This window comes from Onychostoma macrolepis, chromosome 01, assembly GCF_012432095.1.
Source record: "Onychostoma macrolepis isolate SWU-2019 chromosome 01, ASM1243209v1, whole genome shotgun sequence".
Lineage (NCBI taxonomy): Eukaryota > Metazoa > Chordata > Actinopteri > Cypriniformes > Cyprinidae > Onychostoma > Onychostoma macrolepis.
Genome location: NC_081155.1, coordinates 37,528,091 through 37,549,251, shown reverse-complemented (window position 1 = coordinate 37,549,251; position 21,161 = coordinate 37,528,091). Strand labels below are relative to the sequence as shown.

General features: G+C 34.6%; 2 protein-coding genes and 1 long non-coding RNA gene across 12 annotated transcripts; 2 read left to right on the top strand and 1 right to left on the bottom strand.

The window, feature by feature from the left end:
• Positions 1–1,564: 1,564 nt before the first annotated feature.
• On the bottom strand, positions 1,565–15,794 carry mttp (microsomal triglyceride transfer protein). 2 transcript variants are annotated; one of them, XM_058789787.1, is made up of 19 exons: positions 15,501–15,794; positions 14,214–14,401; positions 11,639–11,782; positions 11,422–11,529; positions 11,222–11,338; positions 10,990–11,129; positions 10,759–10,909; positions 10,289–10,446; positions 9,735–9,903; positions 9,364–9,471; positions 8,267–8,479; positions 7,966–8,177; positions 7,754–7,851; positions 6,771–6,892; positions 6,436–6,663; positions 5,994–6,118; positions 3,783–3,953; positions 3,460–3,652; positions 1,565–2,923 (listed from the first exon to the last, which is right to left on the bottom strand). In XM_058789787.1, the coding sequence occupies exons 1-18, from the start codon at positions 15,559–15,561 to the stop codon at positions 3,505–3,507; spliced, it is 2,661 nt and encodes an 886-aa protein (XP_058645770.1). In that variant the 5' UTR covers positions 15,562–15,794; the 3' UTR covers positions 1,565–2,923; positions 3,460–3,504. The 2 variants fall into 2 exon arrangements, with proteins under 2 accessions (XP_058645770.1, XP_058645761.1); XM_058789778.1 differs by having other exon boundaries at positions 1,567–3,652; positions 15,501–15,792.
• Positions 3,539–14,357, top strand: LOC131548489 (uncharacterized). 8 transcript variants are annotated; one of them, XR_009273174.1, is made up of 10 exons: positions 3,539–3,678; positions 3,819–4,003; positions 5,300–5,432; positions 6,016–6,216; positions 6,457–6,691; positions 8,037–8,150; positions 8,244–8,404; positions 10,998–11,191; positions 11,657–11,803; positions 14,220–14,357. It is a non-coding gene; the product is annotated as an uncharacterized LOC131548489 (long non-coding RNA). The 8 variants fall into 8 exon arrangements; XR_009273164.1 differs by having other exon boundaries at positions 5,300–5,437; XR_009273168.1 differs by having other exon boundaries at positions 3,540–3,678; positions 3,759–4,003; positions 5,300–5,437.
• Positions 15,795–18,901: 3,107 nt separating the features above from the next.
• On the top strand, positions 18,902–21,152 carry spink4 (serine peptidase inhibitor, Kazal type 4). Of its 2 annotated transcripts, XM_058790324.1 has the most exons (5): positions 18,902–18,924; positions 20,294–20,455; positions 20,685–20,716; positions 20,848–20,960; positions 21,048–21,152. In XM_058790324.1, the coding sequence occupies exons 2-5, from the start codon at positions 20,407–20,409 to the stop codon at positions 21,091–21,093; spliced, it is 240 nt and encodes a 79-aa protein (XP_058646307.1). In that variant the 5' UTR covers positions 18,902–18,924; positions 20,294–20,406; the 3' UTR covers positions 21,094–21,152. The 2 variants fall into 2 exon arrangements, with proteins under 2 accessions (XP_058646307.1, XP_058646296.1); XM_058790313.1 differs by lacking the exon at positions 18,902–18,924 and having other exon boundaries at positions 20,045–20,455.
• Positions 21,153–21,161: the final 9 nt, after the last annotated feature.

The window sequence follows — 21,161 nt, the reverse complement described above, 5'->3', positions numbered from 1 at the left end:
ATAAATATAACAGCAAGTTCTGTAAGTTTAATAAATTTCATATAATGATCAAAAAATCCACCAATACATATTGTTCCATCATGAGAGTTGCTATCAAAATACGACCCAGCAGAGGGGGGAAGAAAACAACAAAATTAGGTTCTAAATACTTATTTTTCTTACTTATTATGGTACTTATTCATGATACATAAATACAGTACTTGGTGTGCTAAAGATTTTTCGGAGTATTTTGAACAAGTTTTGCTGAGTAATGTGGGTACGACTAAAACATCCAATTGTATAAGTTGTATAAGTATAAATCAAGTAGCCTCCTTAACTCACATTAAAACGCATTCAGTGGAACATGCACGTCATTGCACTATTAAAATCACTTATACGTCTAGTTCCAGTGATGTTAATAGTACACGAGTAACATTGGAGGAATCTATTGGCCCACTCAGCTGCCTTTTGTAAGGGCTGTTAAAAAGATCACCTAGTCTTTGAATGTTCCATGATAGGTTGAGGATTGCATGTTGAAGCGGTTAAATGGTGTTATTTCTTTATTTTGGTTGGTTTGCACTGTATAACACAAAACAAATACTTGACAGCCATATAGAATGACAGTTTGCTATTATATATAGCCTAGTAAAAATGTTTTGTCAGGTAACTTAAAATTGCAAAATATATTAACATCTAACTGGTTTTAATAAAAATAATATATTGATATTTAAGGCAACAATAATGTAGAGTATAGAAAGCAATAGGCTCTGTAAATGTCATGAAACATGAAAGAATTGTATTCCATTTAATGTGCATAAATGGCACAGATTTAAAAAGCAATTGAATGCTCCCAAGCTCATTTGTGACCCTGGACCTCATAGTCATAAGTAGCACGGGTATATTTTTTAGCAACAGCCAACATTATTTTAACATTATAACATCAAAATTATTGATTTTTCTTTTATGCCAAAAATCATTAGGATATTAAGTAAAGGTCATGTTCCATGAAGATATTTTGTAAATGTCCTACCGTAAATATATCAAAACTTAATTTTTTATTAGTAATATGCATTGCTAAGAACTTAATTTGGACAACTTTAAAGGCGTTTTTCTTAATATTTTTATTTATTTATTTATTTTTGCACCCTCGGATTCCAGATTTATCTCAGCCAAACATTGTCCTATCCTAACAAACCATAACGTTACATCAATGGAAAGCTTTCAGATTAAAAAACTGAATCCAGGGTCACATTTCTGGTATTAGTCCTGAGAGAATTCTCTGATGGTGGTTATGTTTCCTCAGATTTGATGTACTGCCTCGCCTACCCTTTCTCACACCCTGTAGCGCCGTTGACCTCAAAAGGCCTTAAATCTTCAAGAGAAGCAGATAGTTGTTGTGGGGCCCGCTTGATTTACACAGCTGGCAGAGGGTCGTTTGACCTGATGCCAGCGTGCTAGGTAAGTTTTCCGTGAGCTCCTGAAACCTCACCCGCCAGAGGCATTAGCTCGAGCTGACAGTTTGTGCGTTTGTTTACGCGGTCGCCATGGCAGCAGCGCCAGTGACAGACACGCGCGCTCAGCTGCTGTTCGCCGCGCTACAGGAATGTCCACGAGAGCTCAGTTGCTGGTTTTCAGTTGCCAGCCGCCACCAAGCGGAACTCCAACTATTGTGTTCATACGAAGTAAGTTTTTATAAAAAGCGCTTGTTATTTATGTTATTTACACACGTTTCAGCATTTAATTATAAATGAAGAGCAGATGAAATCAGAATGGGAGTTTTTAGTTCATGTCTATTACTGAGGGCATTTAAAAGCTAGCGTGGCGCGCCCTTTTAAAATAACGTATTTTAACGTTTATTCATATCAGACTTTACAGTCTATGATATCAAATTGATATCTAATTACTAATGACTGTAATGACTTTACATGGTTTTGGCCAATAAAACACTCTCTCAAAGAGCAGGTCAAAGAACATGGGTCAAAGGACAATGCCAGCATGGCAGTTTCCTGTATTATAAAAATGTATTTGTGTTACACACCGGCATACCTAAAGATCTTCATCAAAGGTTGAGAAGTGAGGTGGAATTCAGTAAATTAAATAAAAATGAAATAAAACAGCTTTGGTAGGTAAACAGAAGCCATAGCTGAGGCCTGATTTCCTTTTGCAAGAGGAAATGCATCAACACAGGAAATATAGCTAGAGAACAATTCAGATTTTACTCTGATACTTTTAAAGTGTTATACTTGTTCTGTGTTAACTGTAAAATAAATAAGCAAGCCATGGCTACATACGTCTTCATTACTGTAACTCATCAAATTAATTTTAACCAATTTCCAACCAAATTTAACCAATATGAGATTCAACTCGCAATTTTTTTTTTAAAGTCTGTTTAATATATTTAAGTTGAAATGGCTTATAGCCGATATGGACAATTATACTTAAAAATTGATGGCAGCAACTGAACTTAAGTAGATGGATTATTATTATTGTTGTTTTTTATGTTGTTCTCAGGACTATTAAATAGAAGAAACAACTTTCATTTTCCAAAACCTCACAAGGTGTATTATTGTGTATATTTAATTTGTTTTCATTTAGATTTATTCAAACCAATGTTTTACGTAAATATATTTTAAATTAATTCAGATATGCTGACAAAGGGCTAAACAAGTTAAATAGTTTGCATTTATCCTTATTTTAGCTTAATAAAAACTCAGTAGATGATCTATTAAAATGATAGTCACATCGTAATAGATAAAGATATATTCTATATTATTAAAAGTTACACTTTTAATGATTTTTACGCCAAAAAAAGATGACACAAAAATCCAAAAAAGACAAAAACTTTATTCATGGTTGATTATCTTCCCATGTACAAGACTGCCATAAATATTCCCAAGAATGTAAACATCTGGTGTAATCATGGAAACCAGACAGCATGAACTGCCTGTGGAGGGATGAAGTGTGTCAGAAAGCCCTCTGATTAAATAAATAACACAGTAGCACCTCAAATACACAGTTCTGTTATAATGCTATAGGGCCTAATGTTATCATTCATAAATATTTCACTTTTGTTTTTATGGGTCGAATAATTCTGCCACATGACGAGAGTGCCATTGGTTATCCTGACAACATTTTTATACATTCCTATAATTTATAAAAATGGACAAAAGTATAAATTGAATTTGTGCTAATCATTCATAAATGGAGAAAACAGGGATGGACATATAAGGACTCTTATAGTGCACTTTTAAAAATAAAGGTTCTTTGTTGGCATTCATGGTTCTATCAAGAACCTTTAACATCCATGGAACCTTTTTACTTCACTTTATAGTGGAAGAACAAACTTTTTACTGAAAGGTTTTTTGGGGAACCCAAAATGGGTTAGGGTTTAAAAAACTGCACAACCCTTTGCATGCCTGACTGACTCAAGGTTTCAGCACATACAGACACAAAATGTAATGAGATTGTTTGCATGAACACCTTTTACGTTTGGAAGCCAAATCATCCAGTGCAGTCCCGGCTTGTCTACCAGGCCTGTTCAAAGACTTTCTTGCACATGTTGGAGTTCTCCTGGTGTAGAGGAAATTCTGAGCCTGGCACCAGCTGATCTCTGCTCCTCTTTGAGGAGAAAGTCTGTCCTGAGGGCAGTTTCTCCTGCTTGGACACGGTCGCTCTAGAGCATACCAGATGCAAAATCAGGTTAGTTTTGGCAAAGATTAAAGAGACCTTGGTTTTGTTCATCTAACACATTTTTTAAAATAGTATAACCCATTCTCTAGCCCTAAAATCTGACTGATAGATACCTGAAGGGGAAAGTGGTTTTGTCCATCTGCATGCAGACGAGGAAGGGGTACTCCGAGAACTGCACAGTGGTGATGAAGTCCAGGGTGGCCTCGGTCTCAAAACCTACTTCCACTCCAGCGCTTACAAAGTCTGTATCCACTGTCACATTACCGATGACGACCAACGCTCCCCTGCACACAATGTCAAGGATGAGCTTAGAAAGTGCACTAAAAAAATCTTGGTAAGCACACAGTAAATCTAAAGTTATTTCTCCAGCACTGTCAGAATAATTTTTACTTTCTTTTTTTTTACTTCAGTGTTCTAAAAGTTTTCGAGAACAGCAATGCATCTCTTTGCAGACTTTCTATTTTTATTAATTCATTTATTTAGATTATTTAGAAGCAGAGTAGATGAGTACAGTTTTTTTTAAATGTTTTTTTTTTTGTTTGTTTCAGTCCCATTCACTCTCTAAATAAATAAATAAATAAAAATAAAAGTTTAGAAAACTTGGCAACTAAATAAAATATGTAAAACTGAAATAAATAATGAACAATTTGAAACAAAATCTGAGTTGCTTAAATTAAAAATAAATTAGATTCAGTGTTATTATTAACTAAGACTCTCCTCATTTGTAAATCTCTTTGGATAAAAGCATCTGCTAAATGATTAAATATAAATGCAATACGGTTGATTTGCTTAACTGAAATAAACCTGAAATAAAATAAAATATTAAATGGAAAAACTTAAACTTAAAAAACTTAAACGAAAATGAGAAATGTTGCATTGACAACTAGCAGAAAATAAGCGCAAGTTAAATTACTAAAACTAAAACTGACATAAATATGGGAGTTAAATAGAAAAAAAAAATGAAAAAGACAATAGAAGACAAAAACATAACAATATGACAAGAAATTAAAATATAAAAATAAAATCTAATACAAAATATTAATAACCAATAGTATACAATATCAAAATAACGCTGATTACATTAAAGCCTATTTTTCCCATTTTTGTTACAATTAGATAACCCCAAGAGTTTTTTTCTTTGGATGCGCTGATAACATAAGTTGATTCTAAACTCTATCTCAACTTTATTTTTTTAGCTTTTTTATATCAAGATATTTACACCCATTCTTCCTACAAGACATGCTCCAGAGAACAACTTCAGATAGAGATTTATTGCCATAGACTTTCTCAGAGGCTCTGCTGAGTCAGTTTTGGTGTTTAGGCTCACATATCACATGAGACTGTCTGGCTCCATGCTTTCAACCTCCACCTTAAATGATCTATTCAGCATGGCTGCCCGTGATGAGTGGGCTGAGTAGAGGCATGCTAATCTTGTGCGCCCGAGAGAGCTGTGGTTTATTTAGTTTCTAAACATATCCCACTTGAGTCTGACTATGTGCGTCTGCGCGTAACTATCTTTCTATCGGTTTTCCCCGGTTCTGTGTGCCCACACGCACATGTGTTTACGTATTAGGTTGTCTGTCTGTCAATGAGTCTTTGTTTGTCGTCTTGTGTGTGTGTGTGTTTTCAGAGAAGGTAAAGCCTGCTGCCCTGATCCATACACCTGCCCCTGCCTATCCTGAGGGCTGGCAGATGTAGAAAACCAGATGCCACCCAGAAATACCCATCATCAAACAAAGAACAGCAAACCCACAGTGCTAAAAGTAAGGTAAAAAATATATATATTCCCTCGTTACAAATTTTTATAACATATACTGTCTTTAATGCGTCAAATGTAAAACTCTGAATTCTCGCCCTGAGAGGATTCGGTTTCTCACAATCGATATCATAACCTAATTTTACCCTCAACACCTGATCTTTTACTCCTACCACATCTTTCCGTTGCCCTCATTTCCCGCCTGTCTCATTTTAGCCAAGTTGCCATTGCTTGCATCCACAAACTAATAGTAAGCAAGCAGGTGCAGTTGTGGCTAAAGATGTGGATTAGAATCGAATCTCTCTGAAGGATTAATGATGTTATAATAAGATGCAATGGCATCGTATTTACTGTCATTTGGAGAACCTAGTGAAGAAAAACATCTGGCAATGGTTTCCAAATAAGCAATTTAAGTGGTCGATTTTAACAAATCCACCACTGCACCCGAAGCAACCAAGGGTGAAATGCCTTCCATTAGGACATCATGGGCTGTTGTTTTAATTGGCAGCTCGGATCTATATCTGAATGCACAACATCATCCCCATATAAGGAGTTTTAAAAGACCTACCTGTTGTTGACGCTCGTCTTAGACTCTCTGTACCACAAGCTGAACTCCATCCCTCCAGAGATATCGATGGCCAGACCACCTTGGAACTCAGCACTGGCTCTTAGACCAGACTGTAGAGGAATCACCTTCAAAGAAAGCGAGAAAGCAAGATTTGTTTTAAATACATCAAAAAGAAAATACATTATATGGACAAAAATATTGGGACACCCCTTCTAATGAGCAGGTTTGACTTCTTTAGTAATCAAATCTTAAGGTTTAAGCATAAAATTATATTCTAGGGAATTGTGTACTTAGAATAGAAAGTTCAAGAGAACAGCATTAATTTGAAATTATAGCCATGTTATTTCCACGTAATATTAAAAATAATATATATAGTGTTTTTAATAACAAATTTAATAATAACATTTACATATATAAGTGTACATTGAGGTGAATGTCATACCTGTGAGTGGTCTGTCAGCAGAATAAGGCCCTTCACCACATTGATTGGATCTCCAGACATGGAGAACATCTTGGACATCAGGTCACTGTAGCCCTTGAAGAAGGTCACTGGCCGGAGCTGCACATCGAACAGCAGAGCAGACATTCCAGCAAAAGACTCCAGTTCTTCTTCTCCTTCATCCGGCGTGGCTGCAATTAGAGACTCTAGACCCTGTGCTTCAATTGTCACCTGAAAAACAGCACGACAGACACAAAGAGTAGGTGAATGTCAGGACACACAATGCATGTTTATGGAATATGCTGTACAACGCTGTGTTGTGGTAATGACGACGGTACCTGAAGGCCATGAAGGAGGGCATCGTTGCTCTGACCATAAATGTTCATGTTGCTTCTCCTCAATACGCCAGAGCCAGAGTACAGGATGTCCAAATTGTAGGTGCAAGTGAGATCAGAAGTTCCTGTTTAAATATAGAAAATTCAGACACTGCTACAAGGCACACTTTATTCTTCTACAAAAAATGTAGGTCTAAGAGCCAAAGTGGTTGCTTATTGGCCTAAGTCTCAAAGATATTGTGGTATACAGTACTGTTCAAAACTTTTATTATTATTATTATTCATCAAAAGTGACAGTAAAGACACTTATAATGTTATAAAATATTCCTATTTTAAATTAATGCTGTTCTTTTGGACTTTCAGTTCATCAAAAAATCCTGAAAAAAATGTATCACAATTTCCATAAAAATATTGAGCAGCTTAACACTGATAATACTACATAGCTAATGTTTCTTGAACAGCAAATCATCATATTATAATGATTTCTGAAGGATCATGTGACACTTAAGACTGGAGTAATGATGCTGAAAATCCAGCTTTATCATCACAGGAATAAATTACATTTGAAATATATTAAAATAGAAAACAGTTATTTTCAATTGTAATAATATTTCACAATATTACTGTTTTTACTGTAATTTTGATCAAATACATGTAGCCTTGGTGACTTCATTCAAAAATGCTACAAGTCTACAAATCTTACTGATCCCAAACATTTGAATGTATAGCATATATTATGCTATTATATCAGTGTATATTAGAATGTTTAGATATTAATGTAACTGAGCTATTTATTTATATAATGTTGGCTGGTTTATCATACACCAGGCAAAAACTGCTTAGAAAAAAAATTTTTTTTGTTTTTTTTTATCATAGTGTGAACCAATGAAATGGAACGTCTTCATAATAATCGGGCAGTGTTATATAAAAATAATAGTGCCATAGGTTTAAGTTCAAAGGGCAGGAGTAGACATGAGCTCACTTACGTGCCATGAAGCCTGAAAAAGCAGAGGATGACCCAGTCTTTGAGAATCTGTCATAGTTGTGGGAAACCATGTCCCTCATCACTTGTCTTACCAATTTACTGTAAACCAGACATATGACTTCTATCACACAAGTGGCAAGCAGATAATCATTAAGAAGAAAACATTTGTTTATTTAGAGTCTAGAGAATGTGATTAGTAAATGTGAGACCCACCAGGATGGCATCTCAAAGCGCAATATGTCCTGGACTTTAGACAGCATGTATTTGTTCATCTCATGTGGCAGGTGTCCAATGGAGAGTAGAAGATTCTTCACTTCCATATAGGATGGACCACTGCTCATAATCACATCAGCTGCCGCGGCACGAACGTTCTTCTCATAAATATGCTTGTTCTGATGGTATATGCGGTTCAGTGTCTTTTTCACCTGTGGAATTAGAGTGTTAAATGTTTTGAAAAGTAGCTGAAGAGTTGTTTTTTTGTGCCCCTCTAGGTGATGGGGGATTGATAATTTACCTCGGGTGTAATCAGCTGAGGGTCGTATCTCTGCAGCGATGTGATGGCAATGGTGCTGAACGCTCCCACCTCAGACTCAGCATATTTGGCTAAAACAGGAACACCCTCCGGCAGAAGAGCGTTCTTCAATGCTAGCAGGTACATCTGAACTTCGGACTCCACCTGAGTGCTGTCAGGCCCTGCCAACAGCATCTCTTTCACCTTAAGCACTGTCTACACATCAAACATAGAAGAAACACAGTCAGCTTGAATTACTAAACTCAGTTTGATTCACTTAAAAGGGATTGTTCAGCCAAAAATGAAAATTCTGTCATCATTTACTCTCCCTCAAGTTCTGTCATGACAACTCTCTGAGGGTTAATGTGTTGTGGTGGTCTTGGCGGAATAGATCTGCTATGCTGCTGCTGCTGCGGCAGAGCAACATCCACAACATGCTGCTGTGAGCATGTACTGCTGCTGCATATATAAAATATATGAAATAACCCCCATATATAGCATATATGAATCACCCCGTAGCAGATCTATACAGGTGGAACTGGGGGAGGTGGAGGGTTTCTGAAGCGCGCTGCAAACTGCTACAGCAAGCTCTAATCAAGTATTTGAATGTTGAGCAGCAAGCTCATTGGCTGCTGATACAAAAAGAACCAATCAGCTGTGGCATGTGATGATGTCATTATGTCAGATTGAGTTAACCTATCGGACTGCGCCATCTAGAGTTTCATGACAGAACTTTAGATTTGTTCCAAACCTGTTTTGAGTTTGTTTGTTCTGTTAAACACATAAGAAGATATTTTAAAGAATGTACGTAAGTAACCAAACAGTTGATGATCCCCAATCCAATTTTTTTTGTTATACTACTGAAGTCAGTGTGGACCATTGACTGTTTGGTTATCCACATTTTTCAAAATATCATGAAAGAAATGCATACAGATTTGGAACAGTTAAATGATAGAATTTTCATTTTTGTATGAACTATCTCTTTAAAAAAATTTGGAAATGTTTTGTTTTCAGTTTTGATATTAAATATATGAATCATATGTAAACATTTATAAGTACAGAAATTAATAGCAATAATAATCCAATGTGTGGGGACTCACCGGTAGTTCACATGCTCCTTTCAGACAGAGTTTCCTTAGCAAAGCTCCCATGATAATCACAATTGACTCTTTGATTTCTGTACTACCTATCTTTCCTTGAGACAAATCCTATGGTGGAATAAGTCACATAAATTAAAATAATAAAAGAAAATTATGAAAATCTAAACACAATTTTGAATGTGAAATGTGTAATTTTTGCACCACTAGTGTCACCATTGTATACACACACACACACACACACACACACGCATATATATACACAAATATATATCAAATACCCTCTTACTACCACAGTACATCTTTGTAAGATTAACATTCACAGTGGAGAGACTGTAAGTGCATGTGTGATTGCAGTATTGCAGTTCTCTTACCAGCAGGGACTGCAACATGGTCTCTGTCGGGTGAGAAGCAAAGCCACATGCATACAGGAAGCGCTCCTGCAGCACTAAACCTTCCTTCTTGCTGAAGTCCAGGAACTCCAGAATGGCTGAGAGAGAAGATGGAGTCTGAGCTGATGTTACTGCATCCACCAGCTGAGGCCTGCAAAGACAGAGAAACAATGTAACCTGGAAGTCTTAAGGCTGCGTTTATTGTTGGTGAAAACAGTTGTGCTGCTTAATATTGTTTTTGTGGAAACTGTGATACATGTCTTTCAGGATTCTTTAATGAATAGAAAGTTTAAAAGAATAGCACAACTGGGGTTACAGTCAAACACAATCTTTCAATGGGAAATCTGATTCGTGACTGATTTGAGTTTGAGTCTTTGCAGAGAAGTCTTAAATATCATCAGTGTAGTTGCCTACTTTTTTGTTAGCAGCCTGAAGTGTAACTAGCTACTGTAGCTAATTAAAGCTAAAGAGTAGCTTGACTCTAATAATGTGTACAAATGAGAAATAGAGAAGCACAATGAGGAGTTTGGTCTTACAGTACAGTCTTGCTGCAGTTGCGCAGTAAAGTCAGGATCTCTGACTTGCTGGCTTTGCGCAGGCTGTGTAAGAGTGCGAGGAAGCTCCTTGGGGCTTCTGCTTTAGAGAGTGATTCTGGCTCCAGCTGAGGTCTCACCGCTTTCCATGTGTCCATTAGCTATTGTACACCAAAACAATACAATATACAATTAGTATAAACAAACACATGCTTAAAAACATTTTGCTAACTTTTGCAGGGTGATAAAAAAAATATTAATGCTTAATTCAACATGTAGTTTCTTTGTAATTATTTGTGAAATGTACTAATAAGTGAGTGAAAATTGTTTCAAAGTAAATTCAACACCTTTTTTTTTTTTCAGTGTAAGCTGAGTAAACAGGATTTTTTTCATTTTTAAGTGAAATAATGGTTTCACATCAGATTCAAAAGCACAAACACAAAAGTTGGTAAAAGAAAAGCATAGTAACTCACATTGGGGCATCCCTTGCATTTGGTTTTAACTTTCTCCACCATGACTCCAACAGACATGAGTTTGTCATCCAGAGACTTCACCACACTTGAGGCATCTTTACCCGCTACTTCTGTTGGGCCAACCTCAATCTTTTTAAGCGTCAATGACTGCCTGTTGGAAATGAGAAGATACTTTAATTTCATTCATTAACTGATTTAATTAAGTGATTTGTTTTCACATTTCTTTGGTACCTGGACAGGACTTTAGTTGCAGCTTGATGACGAGCATTGATGGACAAGATGTGTGTTTCTTCAACATCAGCAGACTTAATGATGCCATTCTCCAGAGTGATTACTGTTTCAGAAGCAGACTTCCCACTGACGCCCAATACCTAAAGGGGAAGAGAGGAAAAGTCGATAAAAAAGTGCCAGGAATTGTGTATAAATGCATGAGGTAAGATGAGAAAATGAGTTTTTGTCTTACAGGGCTGTGTGTAGTGAATCCCATCTCTTGTGTTTTGCAAGTATCCAAGTGTTTTGTACGGATCACCTGATCTTTTGTAGATTTGTACTCAACTAAACATTTCCCCGAAGCATCAGCCTGCAGATTACAGAGAGAGTTTTTAAACTTAGAAAAACTTACATACTTTAAACATTTCAATGGAGAATTGTAATAGTCTTTACCTCTGACATCTTCCCGGACTTTAGCTGCATCATTAGCATACTGGCCACACCCCTCTTCAAGTTTTTGATGGTAGCAGGCTCCGCCTTATGTGTGTACAGGCTTCTGATCTAAGTAAAATCACACAAGAAGTCAAATCACTATGGAATATGTTAAAAAATTAAAAACTAAAATGGATATGAGAAACATTTTTATGATACATAATGAAATGTTTAGTACCTTGCCCATCTTCCACAGCACCATGAAGGGCCTCTGAAGTGCCTCAAGCCTGACTTTACCCAGAATGCTTTCTGCTGAGCTGCCATGGAAGATGTTGTTTTTGCGAGAGCGTTTTCCAGCACTTTCAACTTGAACATTTGAAATCTGAGAACAGGACAGGAGAAGGTGATTTGCACAAGGGTTATCACTGTTAACTAAAACTAAAGCTATATATATATATAAAACATTTTCATCACTTGAAATTAAATAAACATTAACTTAAAATTATTTTATTTCAGTTAGTTGACAAGGCAACATTTCTGATGTTCATTAAGTTGAAGCACTAAAACAACTGAAACTTAAAACTATATTTAAAAAAAAAGACAAAACAAAAGCGTTAAAACTTAAAAACAGAATATAAAAATAAACTCAAAACATTAACAAAATGTTTACAAAATTAAGACTTAACAAGAATTACAGAGCTAATATACTTTAAAAATATATAGAATTCAGACAATTGGACAAATTTGATAACAAATAGTTTTTTTGTTGTTATGAAATGCAATTAGTTCAACTTAAAAGTCAATTTTGACATACGTAAGTAGAACTTAAATGCATCTTTATATGTAATTTCATAATGACTTCTATCGTAAATGAATGTGTGCTTCCAGTGCAGAGCTGGGTAGTAACTGATTACATGTAATCTGGATTTCATAATCAGATTCCAAAAATGAAGTACTTGTAATCAGAGTAAGTTACATTTTAAAATACTCGTAATCAGACTACTTTTTTATGGATTACATGATTACATATTATTCACACAATAGCAATAAATTATTCATAAATCATTCATTTCTCTTTTTCATCTTTTAAATTTTCCTTTATAAAATAGCCTACCGATTATATACATATTATATATGTATATATAGTCCAGTTTTGTGGACATTCACACAAAGATCAGTCATTAGTCGGGTGGCGACTGCATTTGAACACTGGATTTACAAAAATCATTTCAGGTTTAAGAAGTGTTTCAACATTGCATCAACTAGGCTACTGATAAACACATACATTTTTATTTGAATTATTACTCTGTAGGTTTTTTAACCATGTATTATTAATTATAACTAATTAAAATGCACATATTCACGTTATTTCTTATAGTTACATGTAATGCAGGCATTCCAAAACTTTGTCATCTAAACCTTATTCACCAAATATATTTGCTTTAAGTACCCCTGAGATTTTAAAATAAATATTTCAATAATTAAGTAACACATTTGCATGCTGACGGTTTCTTTGATGTTGATTAATGATCACATTGCATGCAGGTAAATAAAAATATTTCATCTTTTTAGTAAGTGTTTTATTTAAAACAAAGACTATAGAAATGCACAGACGGTTCACTCCTATACTTATGAATGGGAGAAATTGCAACACGCAATATGGAGGAATAGTCCCACCTTCTAAATGAAAGAGCCAAATTTCCCATAGAAACCTGACTAGACCAGCCAATGCACATGCACTGTATAAGCACGTTATGCCTGGTCTAGCCTGAAAAATAAGCTTTTTAAACGCTATTTGTGCATAAGAAACATTCATGGGGCAATTAATTTCAGATTTTTGTTGCTGATTTGACATATGTAATTTAATTGTGAGTTCAGCGAGCAGTTTTTGAGATTTCAGGATTCCCCCATTCATTAAGATAGGTTTTGTACGAGCTGCCCGGAGGCGTTGCAGATATGGCCGCCGAGTGAAGAGATTTTCCTCGAAGGAGAGTTCAAATAAAAATAAAAAATTAATTAAAAAAATAATTAAAAAGAAAGAAAGGGAGTTTGTTTTAAAATGATTTATTTTCATTTTTTATGATTTAATTAATTGTCAGCTTTTCATTAAACTCACAACCCCCCTGCAGTTCCTTTACGGACCCTAGTTTGGGAAACCTTGATATAATATAATGTTTAATGCATGTTTAATTTGCATTTTTTTTACATCATTATGGTACAAGATAATACTATTTAAATCAATGTGATAAACGAGTTAAATCAAAAGTAATCTAAAAGTAATCTGATTATATTACCTAAAATGTTGCCTACAATTTTTGGCATGTAATCTGGAATCAGTAACTGATTACAATTTGTAAGTAATCTACCCAGCTCTGTTCCAGTGTACTGCCAAAATGTACTGCTATGCATTTATGGTAATGTTAACTTTAATATACTTGTATGCTGTGTATATAAGTATGTTTATATTTTCACATTTGTAATGAAGAAGCTGCAACTTTTAAAAAAAAAAATGTTTTCAAGATTTTTAATGATACACTTACATGATAATACAGTTAAAAATACATGTGATTTAAATGTTAGTCAACACATCAAAATGTGTTCTTTTTACAGCATGACAAAATATTATTAAAACAATCATTGAAAATGTCTAAAGTTTTACTTTAAAAAAGTGAACTTTTTAAAATTGTTATATTGTATTATATGCCAATTTGAAGTACACTACAAGTGCATGCATTCAATATAATTGCACCTTCTTACAAGGGTATGCAATCAGAAAATAATAATAAAAATACCACTGAAGTTCTCCCCTTTACCTGCAGTCGAAGTAGCTGTTCGTCCTGGATCTCTGGGTTCCTCCAGACAAGGCTGATGTCCACATCACTGCTAATCCTGAATCCAGTGTTCCCTCTAGTGGATCCCGTCGGCCTGTTCAGCCCGACCTCAGCGCTGTAGCTATATCTGTAGAGTTTGTCATTATCCAGCCGAGGCCCAGCATTCGCACCTGAAAAAACACAAAAATGTCATGCTGTGACACATTCTAGATCTTCAGTCAACTTTCAGTCGGTGGCATGTAAGACACAGCTGGACAAGGGAGGAATGTGAAATTAGAGAGGCAGGAAGTGGATTGACCATCTCCTAAAAATCACACATGGAGCTGGTGGAAACACTTACTCTACCTGAAATCTGAATTGAATCCACTATTTTATTCCACGGGATTTACATCCACAAGAAATAATTTGTTCAAGAGAAAGAGAAAGCACTCAGAGGAAGTCCATAGCCTTTCATTGAAGGTAATACAGAAGGAAAAGGAATGTAGTCCTATCTAATTGTAGGTGGGTCTCAGATAACAGTGTACTATGAGCTATTAATCCTCTGTAATCATCATATATATGGATCATGTTCTTAACCACATTATGTGACACAACTAAATTTCTTTTGTCTTAAAAGTTTTAAACGAATCAGAATCATTCAAGGTAACGTTTGTGCAAACCAAGACAATTTTGTGATGTTAGGAGCAAAGCCAAAAAAATTCAAAATCCACATTGCAATTTAATGCTCTGCTCGTCTGAATTTGTGGTTTTAGGATTGTTGATTCATAAAGCGATTGATAAACAGTATCTCTGCAAAACAAGACCATTATCCTCTCTGCCAGCACAGTTCAGTCTCACCTGAAAACACTGACGTGTCACACTCAGATTGCATCACATCTACTGATACAGAGATTATGCCCTGATTTTACCCTTCTAAAACAAATTGTTTTGTATTTCATGTTTATATTTATATTTACATACACTTAAAAATATGAAAAAAAAAAAAAAATACAGAAATATTTCAGTAATGATAATGATACTGATTAAACACTGATGATTGTACTGGCAATGATTAGAATCTGGGCACAGAATGAATGAAAGGTGTGACTAACCACATGATTATTAAATGCTTTCAAAATTACTTGAGTCCTCAATGAACTGCATAAACCCTTACATCAATGAAATATTAAAATTCATTGAAATCTGAAAACTTGAGAACATTTGATAGTTTTAACACACAGCCTAATTGTATTTATTTTTATGTCTTCCGACTTGTAAAAAATGACTTACCAAGGGATGAGGTACTTAAAAAGGAGGTGACACATAGTAAAAGTCCAGCAAGCCGCAGCATGGTTGGCTCGCTGTGTGCTGTGCGCGTTAAAGGTCTGCGGGCCAGAGAAAGGATGGCTGCCTGATCCTTCAGTTTTCTCTCTCTCTCTGTGTGTGTGTGTGTTTATCTGGATTTGAGGTTCAGACTCCAAACTCCACGCTCCGGTACTAAGTACGAGATAACAGCTAATAATTAACCGGCAGAGCTCGGCGAGATTTGGTGAATGAAGGCTCCTCAGAGACGAGGTTTGATTTTTATAGTAGGGTCGGCATGATAGAATCCCTCCGGAGCAATCAGCGCTCAGTGACAGAGCAGACAGGCGAGGGATGATCAAACGCGATTACTCAACCACATTATATTATATTTATTATATCCTATTAGGCTAGAAAGAAATGAGGTCGCAGTTAAAACTTCTTTGAAAATGACACTTAAATGTAGTTTTTGTATTCATGGTTTCAGGCTTTTTTGAAAAACGTTTATGTATTTTCTGAAAAAATGAAATTTATTTTTAACTGCATTTTTTGCTGCATTAAAGATCAAGGTAAATTGTACTTAATTTGTCTTCTGGGAAACATGCAAGTATCTTCTGTTGCTTCTGAAGGGCAGTACTAAATGGGGGGGGGGGGGGAATGATATTTCAACAAAATAAGAAATATTTGGACATTTTCATTCTGTTCAAAAGTTTTCACCCCCCGGTTCTTAATGCATCGTGTTTCCATCTGGAGCATCAGTGAATGTTTGAACCTTTTTTAATAGTTGTGTTTGAGTCCCTCAATTGTCCTCAGTGTGAAAAGATGAATCTCAAAATCATACAGTCACTGCTGGAAGGGGTTCAAATATGCAAAAGATGCTGGAAAACTGAAGAATCTGCAGGATATGGAGGATTTTTCTGAAGAACAGTGCTTAGTTTAACTGTTCAGAACAAAAAGAGGACTCATGAACAACCATCACAAAAAAAACAAAACAAAAAAAACCAAGGGTTCCCAAACTTTTGAAAGGGGTTATTTTAAAGTAAGTGACAATTTAAAAAAAAGAAGTTAATTGAATTGTCAAGTTCACTTAACTTTAAAAAAAAAAAAAAAATTATGTACTTAATAATTTTAAGGCAACGGGTTTCCTCAATTTTTTTTAAGTTAAGTCAACTTATCACTTTTTACAGTGTATGTAAAATATTTTACTCCTAAATAACAAACAACATGCATTTTGTATGATCTCTCTTATTTTGTTAAAATTATTCACATTTTCACAGAGTTCCCAAACTTTTGCCTGCCACTGTATATATATATATATATATATATATATATATATATATGAAAAATTCAAAGTGACAATTCAAAGTAAGACACCTGAAAAAAATCAATACAGAATATATATCAGAGTTATTTTAGTGTCACTGAGATAAAAGTTTTTCATTTTTAATTTATTCTCTATTTTCAGACAGTAAATTGTGTATTTGTCATTTTTGTTTTTTTTAAATGTTTATGTTTTCATTATTTTAATTTCATTTAATTTATTGAATTATATTTTTACTAATGGTTTAATTTAATTTATTGTAGTACATCAGGATAAACATGAAATGAAAAAAAAATTGCCTTGCCAATAGCTGAAATAAAGTTTAAGTTTTTATAGCCTATTTTATTTTATATTTAGTTAACTGTAATAACTCTCTCTGTCTCTCTTTATAAGTATGTTTAAACAGCCAATCTTTTTAACAATTTCACTGAGACTCATGTTTGGACAACCAATAAGAAACGATAATGGATCAATTATGTGGATGATGTGGTCGATGATCTTTGATGCATGGCATGACTGCACGTGTGCGTAACCATTTATACACAGTGATATGCACCTGTAAGAGAGTCATTTTCATTTTACTGTGGTACCTTTCACCTAGACTGCAGCTATATTATCTCATCGCATTAAATTCACAGTATCACACAATCACATATCCTTTTTATGTCATGTACTATCCTAAAAGAAGAAAAATTCCTTATGCAGCAAGATATGGCCTCTAAGCTAAGAGTGATAGTTTAGGTCTTCTGCTCATCAGGCAATCACTGAGACTCCTGAAGACAAGAGCTTCTGATTGAATCAGCTGTGATTACAATGCCACGGTGTTGATGCTGCTTATCTTCATTTTTTTTTCCCATAAAGAAACCACTGTGAGGAAGTGATCATATTAGTACTGACTACTGAGTAATAGCTCATCACTTGTATTATGTAGCCGTTTAACCTACTAAATACTGAATATTCAGCACTTAAGGACATTTTTTACACAAACATTGTTAATATATAATTGATTCCACATCTATACTGTAAATGTTCTGGAATGAGTTATTTAAATTATTTTGCACATTTAAATTTAAATGTGTCTGAATTTATAACTAAATACCGTGATACGTAGAACATCGTGAATCATTTTAAAATGGCTCTAAAAATGTTATGAAATAATTTAATTTATAAATAAGTAAATTATATTAAATTATAAAATTAATAACAGTTAATTAAATGAAATCTCATATATATATAATTAAATCATGAAAACATTAAATATTATATTGAGATATTTATTATGAAAATAAAGGACTAGAAATAATATATTGCTTGTTTGTTATTTTTCTGTTGAAAGATCACCACCTTTTGGCCTTACTTGTGAATCACAGTATGCTGGAAAGCTCATTCAAACACCATTGAGCTAAGGTAGCATTGTTTTTCATTTAATAATAGTAATATTATTATAATAATATCTGTCCATTACTCTAAGTACAACCTTGAAAAAAGACTTTGAGAAAACATTTGGTCTCAGTTTCCAGCACTGTTGCACCAGAGCTTCAGGTCAGCAGAACAAAGTTTCACCTTGTCTATTATAAGCATAGCCTAATACTTGTAATCATTAACCTCATAATAATCATTTTGATAACCTTTAGGTAACCTCATAAGAACATAATGTGTTTTCCTTCTAATTTTCTTTATCAAACCAAGAGACCACTAAATCATGTGAATTTCTTGAGACTATGAGGTTGTTAAGTTCAAATTGAGGGGGTCCCGTAACACCCCAAAAAAATATACATGGGGGTCCCCTCCCTGGTTTTCAATAAAACTATAATACTTGAAACTTGAAACTAGTGAAAATGAAAATTCAGTGAAAGGATTTGATTGCTGTATTAAATTTAGACTAAAAATAGCTCATGTTACATCGTATTTTATTTTTACACGTCTTTACAGCGTTGCTTATTATAACCAATCACACACGATTCTGTTGAGCTTAGGAATGCAGTGGCCAATCAGAGGCGTTCAGATGAGTCATCGCTGAATTTAGTTGAATTGAAACTGACGAATTCCCTCATCATAAGCAACAAAAGTGCAGATGTACGTACGATAAAAGTAAGAGATTCATTTATCATAAAGATTTTAAGAGGAGTTATGAGTGCTTAACTAGACTAACTGTGCTCATTTAGAGTGTGTTCTTTCACTGCATGATTCAGTCTAATAAAATTCATTTAGAATGCTGCCAAAATTCAAGATATGGGGGCAGAAAATGTATATATTTAGGCTATATCATTTCATATAGTTAATCAATATCACACTAAGAGTGACATTTTTCACAAAAATCACAAATGTGATACTGATTTTAGCCTATACAACAGTTCAATAAACAAGAAGTTAATATTAATAGACCTTCCCCTGCTGAAAAAAACAATAGAACCCTGCCCAAAACACAACAGAAAATGTAATGGTTTTAATGGTTATAATGGGAACTGTATTGGTTTTAATGGAGACTATAATGGTGTCTACTGGTATGTGATGGATTCTGTTGGTGGGATGTTAAATCCTATTGGAAAAATGCCCAAAACACACTACAAAAAGGAATTTTACAATGGTTTTACTGGAAAAAGCTAATGGTTTTTAATGGTATTTTAATGGAAACCATTAGAATTTCTTTGATGTTTTCTATTGGGCTTCTATTTTTTTTTTTTTAGCAGGGACGTTTTAGAAACCATATCGCCTATTTTTGCTCTGTTTCACCAAAAAATAAAAAAAGGGGGGGGGGGGTATGTGTCTGGTTAGGACTGTTGACTGTGTTTGAAATACCATATAAGAATGTTGCTGTAACGTTATCTTCATGTATGTATTGCAATTATTAATATTCAAATTTCAAATCATATCGAAGCCTTGCTGTACCTCATTTGAATGGTTTATTGTCATATACAGTAAATTCATTAAATCCACCTGCACTGACCTGTTTCAGCCTGTAGATGGAGACAATTTTCTTTTTCCCATTAACAAAATATACATGTAGGCTATATTATTTCAAGTTTTTGACAAGTAGTTTTATTTATTTTGACCAGTTATTATTATTATTATTATTGTTGTTGTTGGTGTTGTTGTTGTCAGTGGACAAAACCCATTAAATTCACTAATAGCCTACATTCAAATGAATAATAATTTAAAAATTTAATTCAAATAATGTATCACACAATATATTACAGATATTAAGGGGAAAAATATTATGTTGCTCATTATAAGGATATTGGACAAGGATATTGGTCTGACAAACATTCCCATTCTCAAGTTACTTTTCACACTGTACTGTTTATATATAGTTTAACCATCAATAATAAAAGTGATCACAAATAAAATGACGTCAGAGATGAGTACATATGATGTTCTTTATACTCCAAGATGTTTTGTTAAATTTAGTTTACGACAAGGCAGTCAAATTCCTGCACTAAACTGTCTTATCTTATGTGAGGTGTGCTTTGAGAGGTGTGTGTGTGTGTGTGTGTGTTCAAGTGTTGGAATTCCCACACTTCAATGCTGTCATATAAAGTCATGTGAGCACTGCAGAGCTCATTCTGAGTCAGTATGTCTATACGAGTGCTTCTGTTCGGCCTGTTTCTGCTGCTCACTTCAGGTACAGTAAACATACTAAACCTATACACTGATGAGTGTTCATTCATATTAATCACTTCATGTCTTTCTTTGTAAAAACCTAAAGCTTGAGGTGTGTAAAACAGAGTTAACATCTTTATTGTTGTTCTGTGTACCGTAAAAATGACGTAAGAGCTTTAAAAAAACCCAAGAAACAGGTTTAACCTCTTCTATCACAAAGAAATATCTAAAACGGTTCACTTTTGTTTAAGGGGCACAAGGAAAAGCCGGCTCATCCCGAAAGGTAAGGAGGAATTTTTTGTTCTCAGTGAATGATTAACTAGTGTTTTTTTATTTTTTTGGTTCATTTAATTTTTAGAGGATCAAATTATTGTTATGCAATGGCACATATGAGTGTATGTGTGTGTTATGCAGCCCGTGTGTGCTGAGATGGCCGAGATCCTCGCCTGTCCCATGAACTTCGCACCTGTGTGTGGCAGTGACGGGAACAGCTACGCCAACGAGTGCTTGCTGTGTGTGGAAAGACTGTAGGTCACACACATGTACACACAGACAGCTGGAGTACAGTCATTATTTTTATTTATGATATTATAGCATTTGTGTGTCTTTTTCAGGAAAACCAAATCTGACATTTTAATCACAAGAGATGGCGACTGCTGAGCTCCTGCACAGCATACAGGATCAAGATCTGTGGCCAAATTAAAGCATCTGAAATGGAACATCTGTGT

Bases quoted from the DNA above. Each gene is read 5' to 3' on its own strand.
- mttp (XM_058789787.1), bottom strand. From the start codon at position 15,561: ATGCTGCGGCTTGCTGGACTTTTACTATGTGTCACCTCCTTTTTAAGT. The intron at 10,910-10,989 runs GTACCAAAGAAA...CATTTCCAACAG, and splicing joins GCAACTAAAGTCCTGTCCAG to GCAGTCATTGACGCTTAAAA. The intron at 6,893-7,753 runs GTAAGTGAGCTC...ATATTTAAACAG, and splicing joins TTTTTCAGGCTTCATGGCAC to GAACTTCTGATCTCACTTGC.
- spink4 (XM_058790324.1), top strand. From the start codon at position 20,407: ATGTCTATACGAGTGCTTCTGTTCGGCCTGTTTCTGCTGCTCACTTCA. The intron at 20,456-20,684 runs GTACAGTAAACA...CTTTTGTTTAAG, and splicing joins GTTTCTGCTGCTCACTTCAG to GGGCACAAGGAAAAGCCGGC. The intron at 20,961-21,047 runs GTAGGTCACACA...TGTCTTTTTCAG, and splicing joins TTGCTGTGTGTGGAAAGACT to GAAAACCAAATCTGACATTT.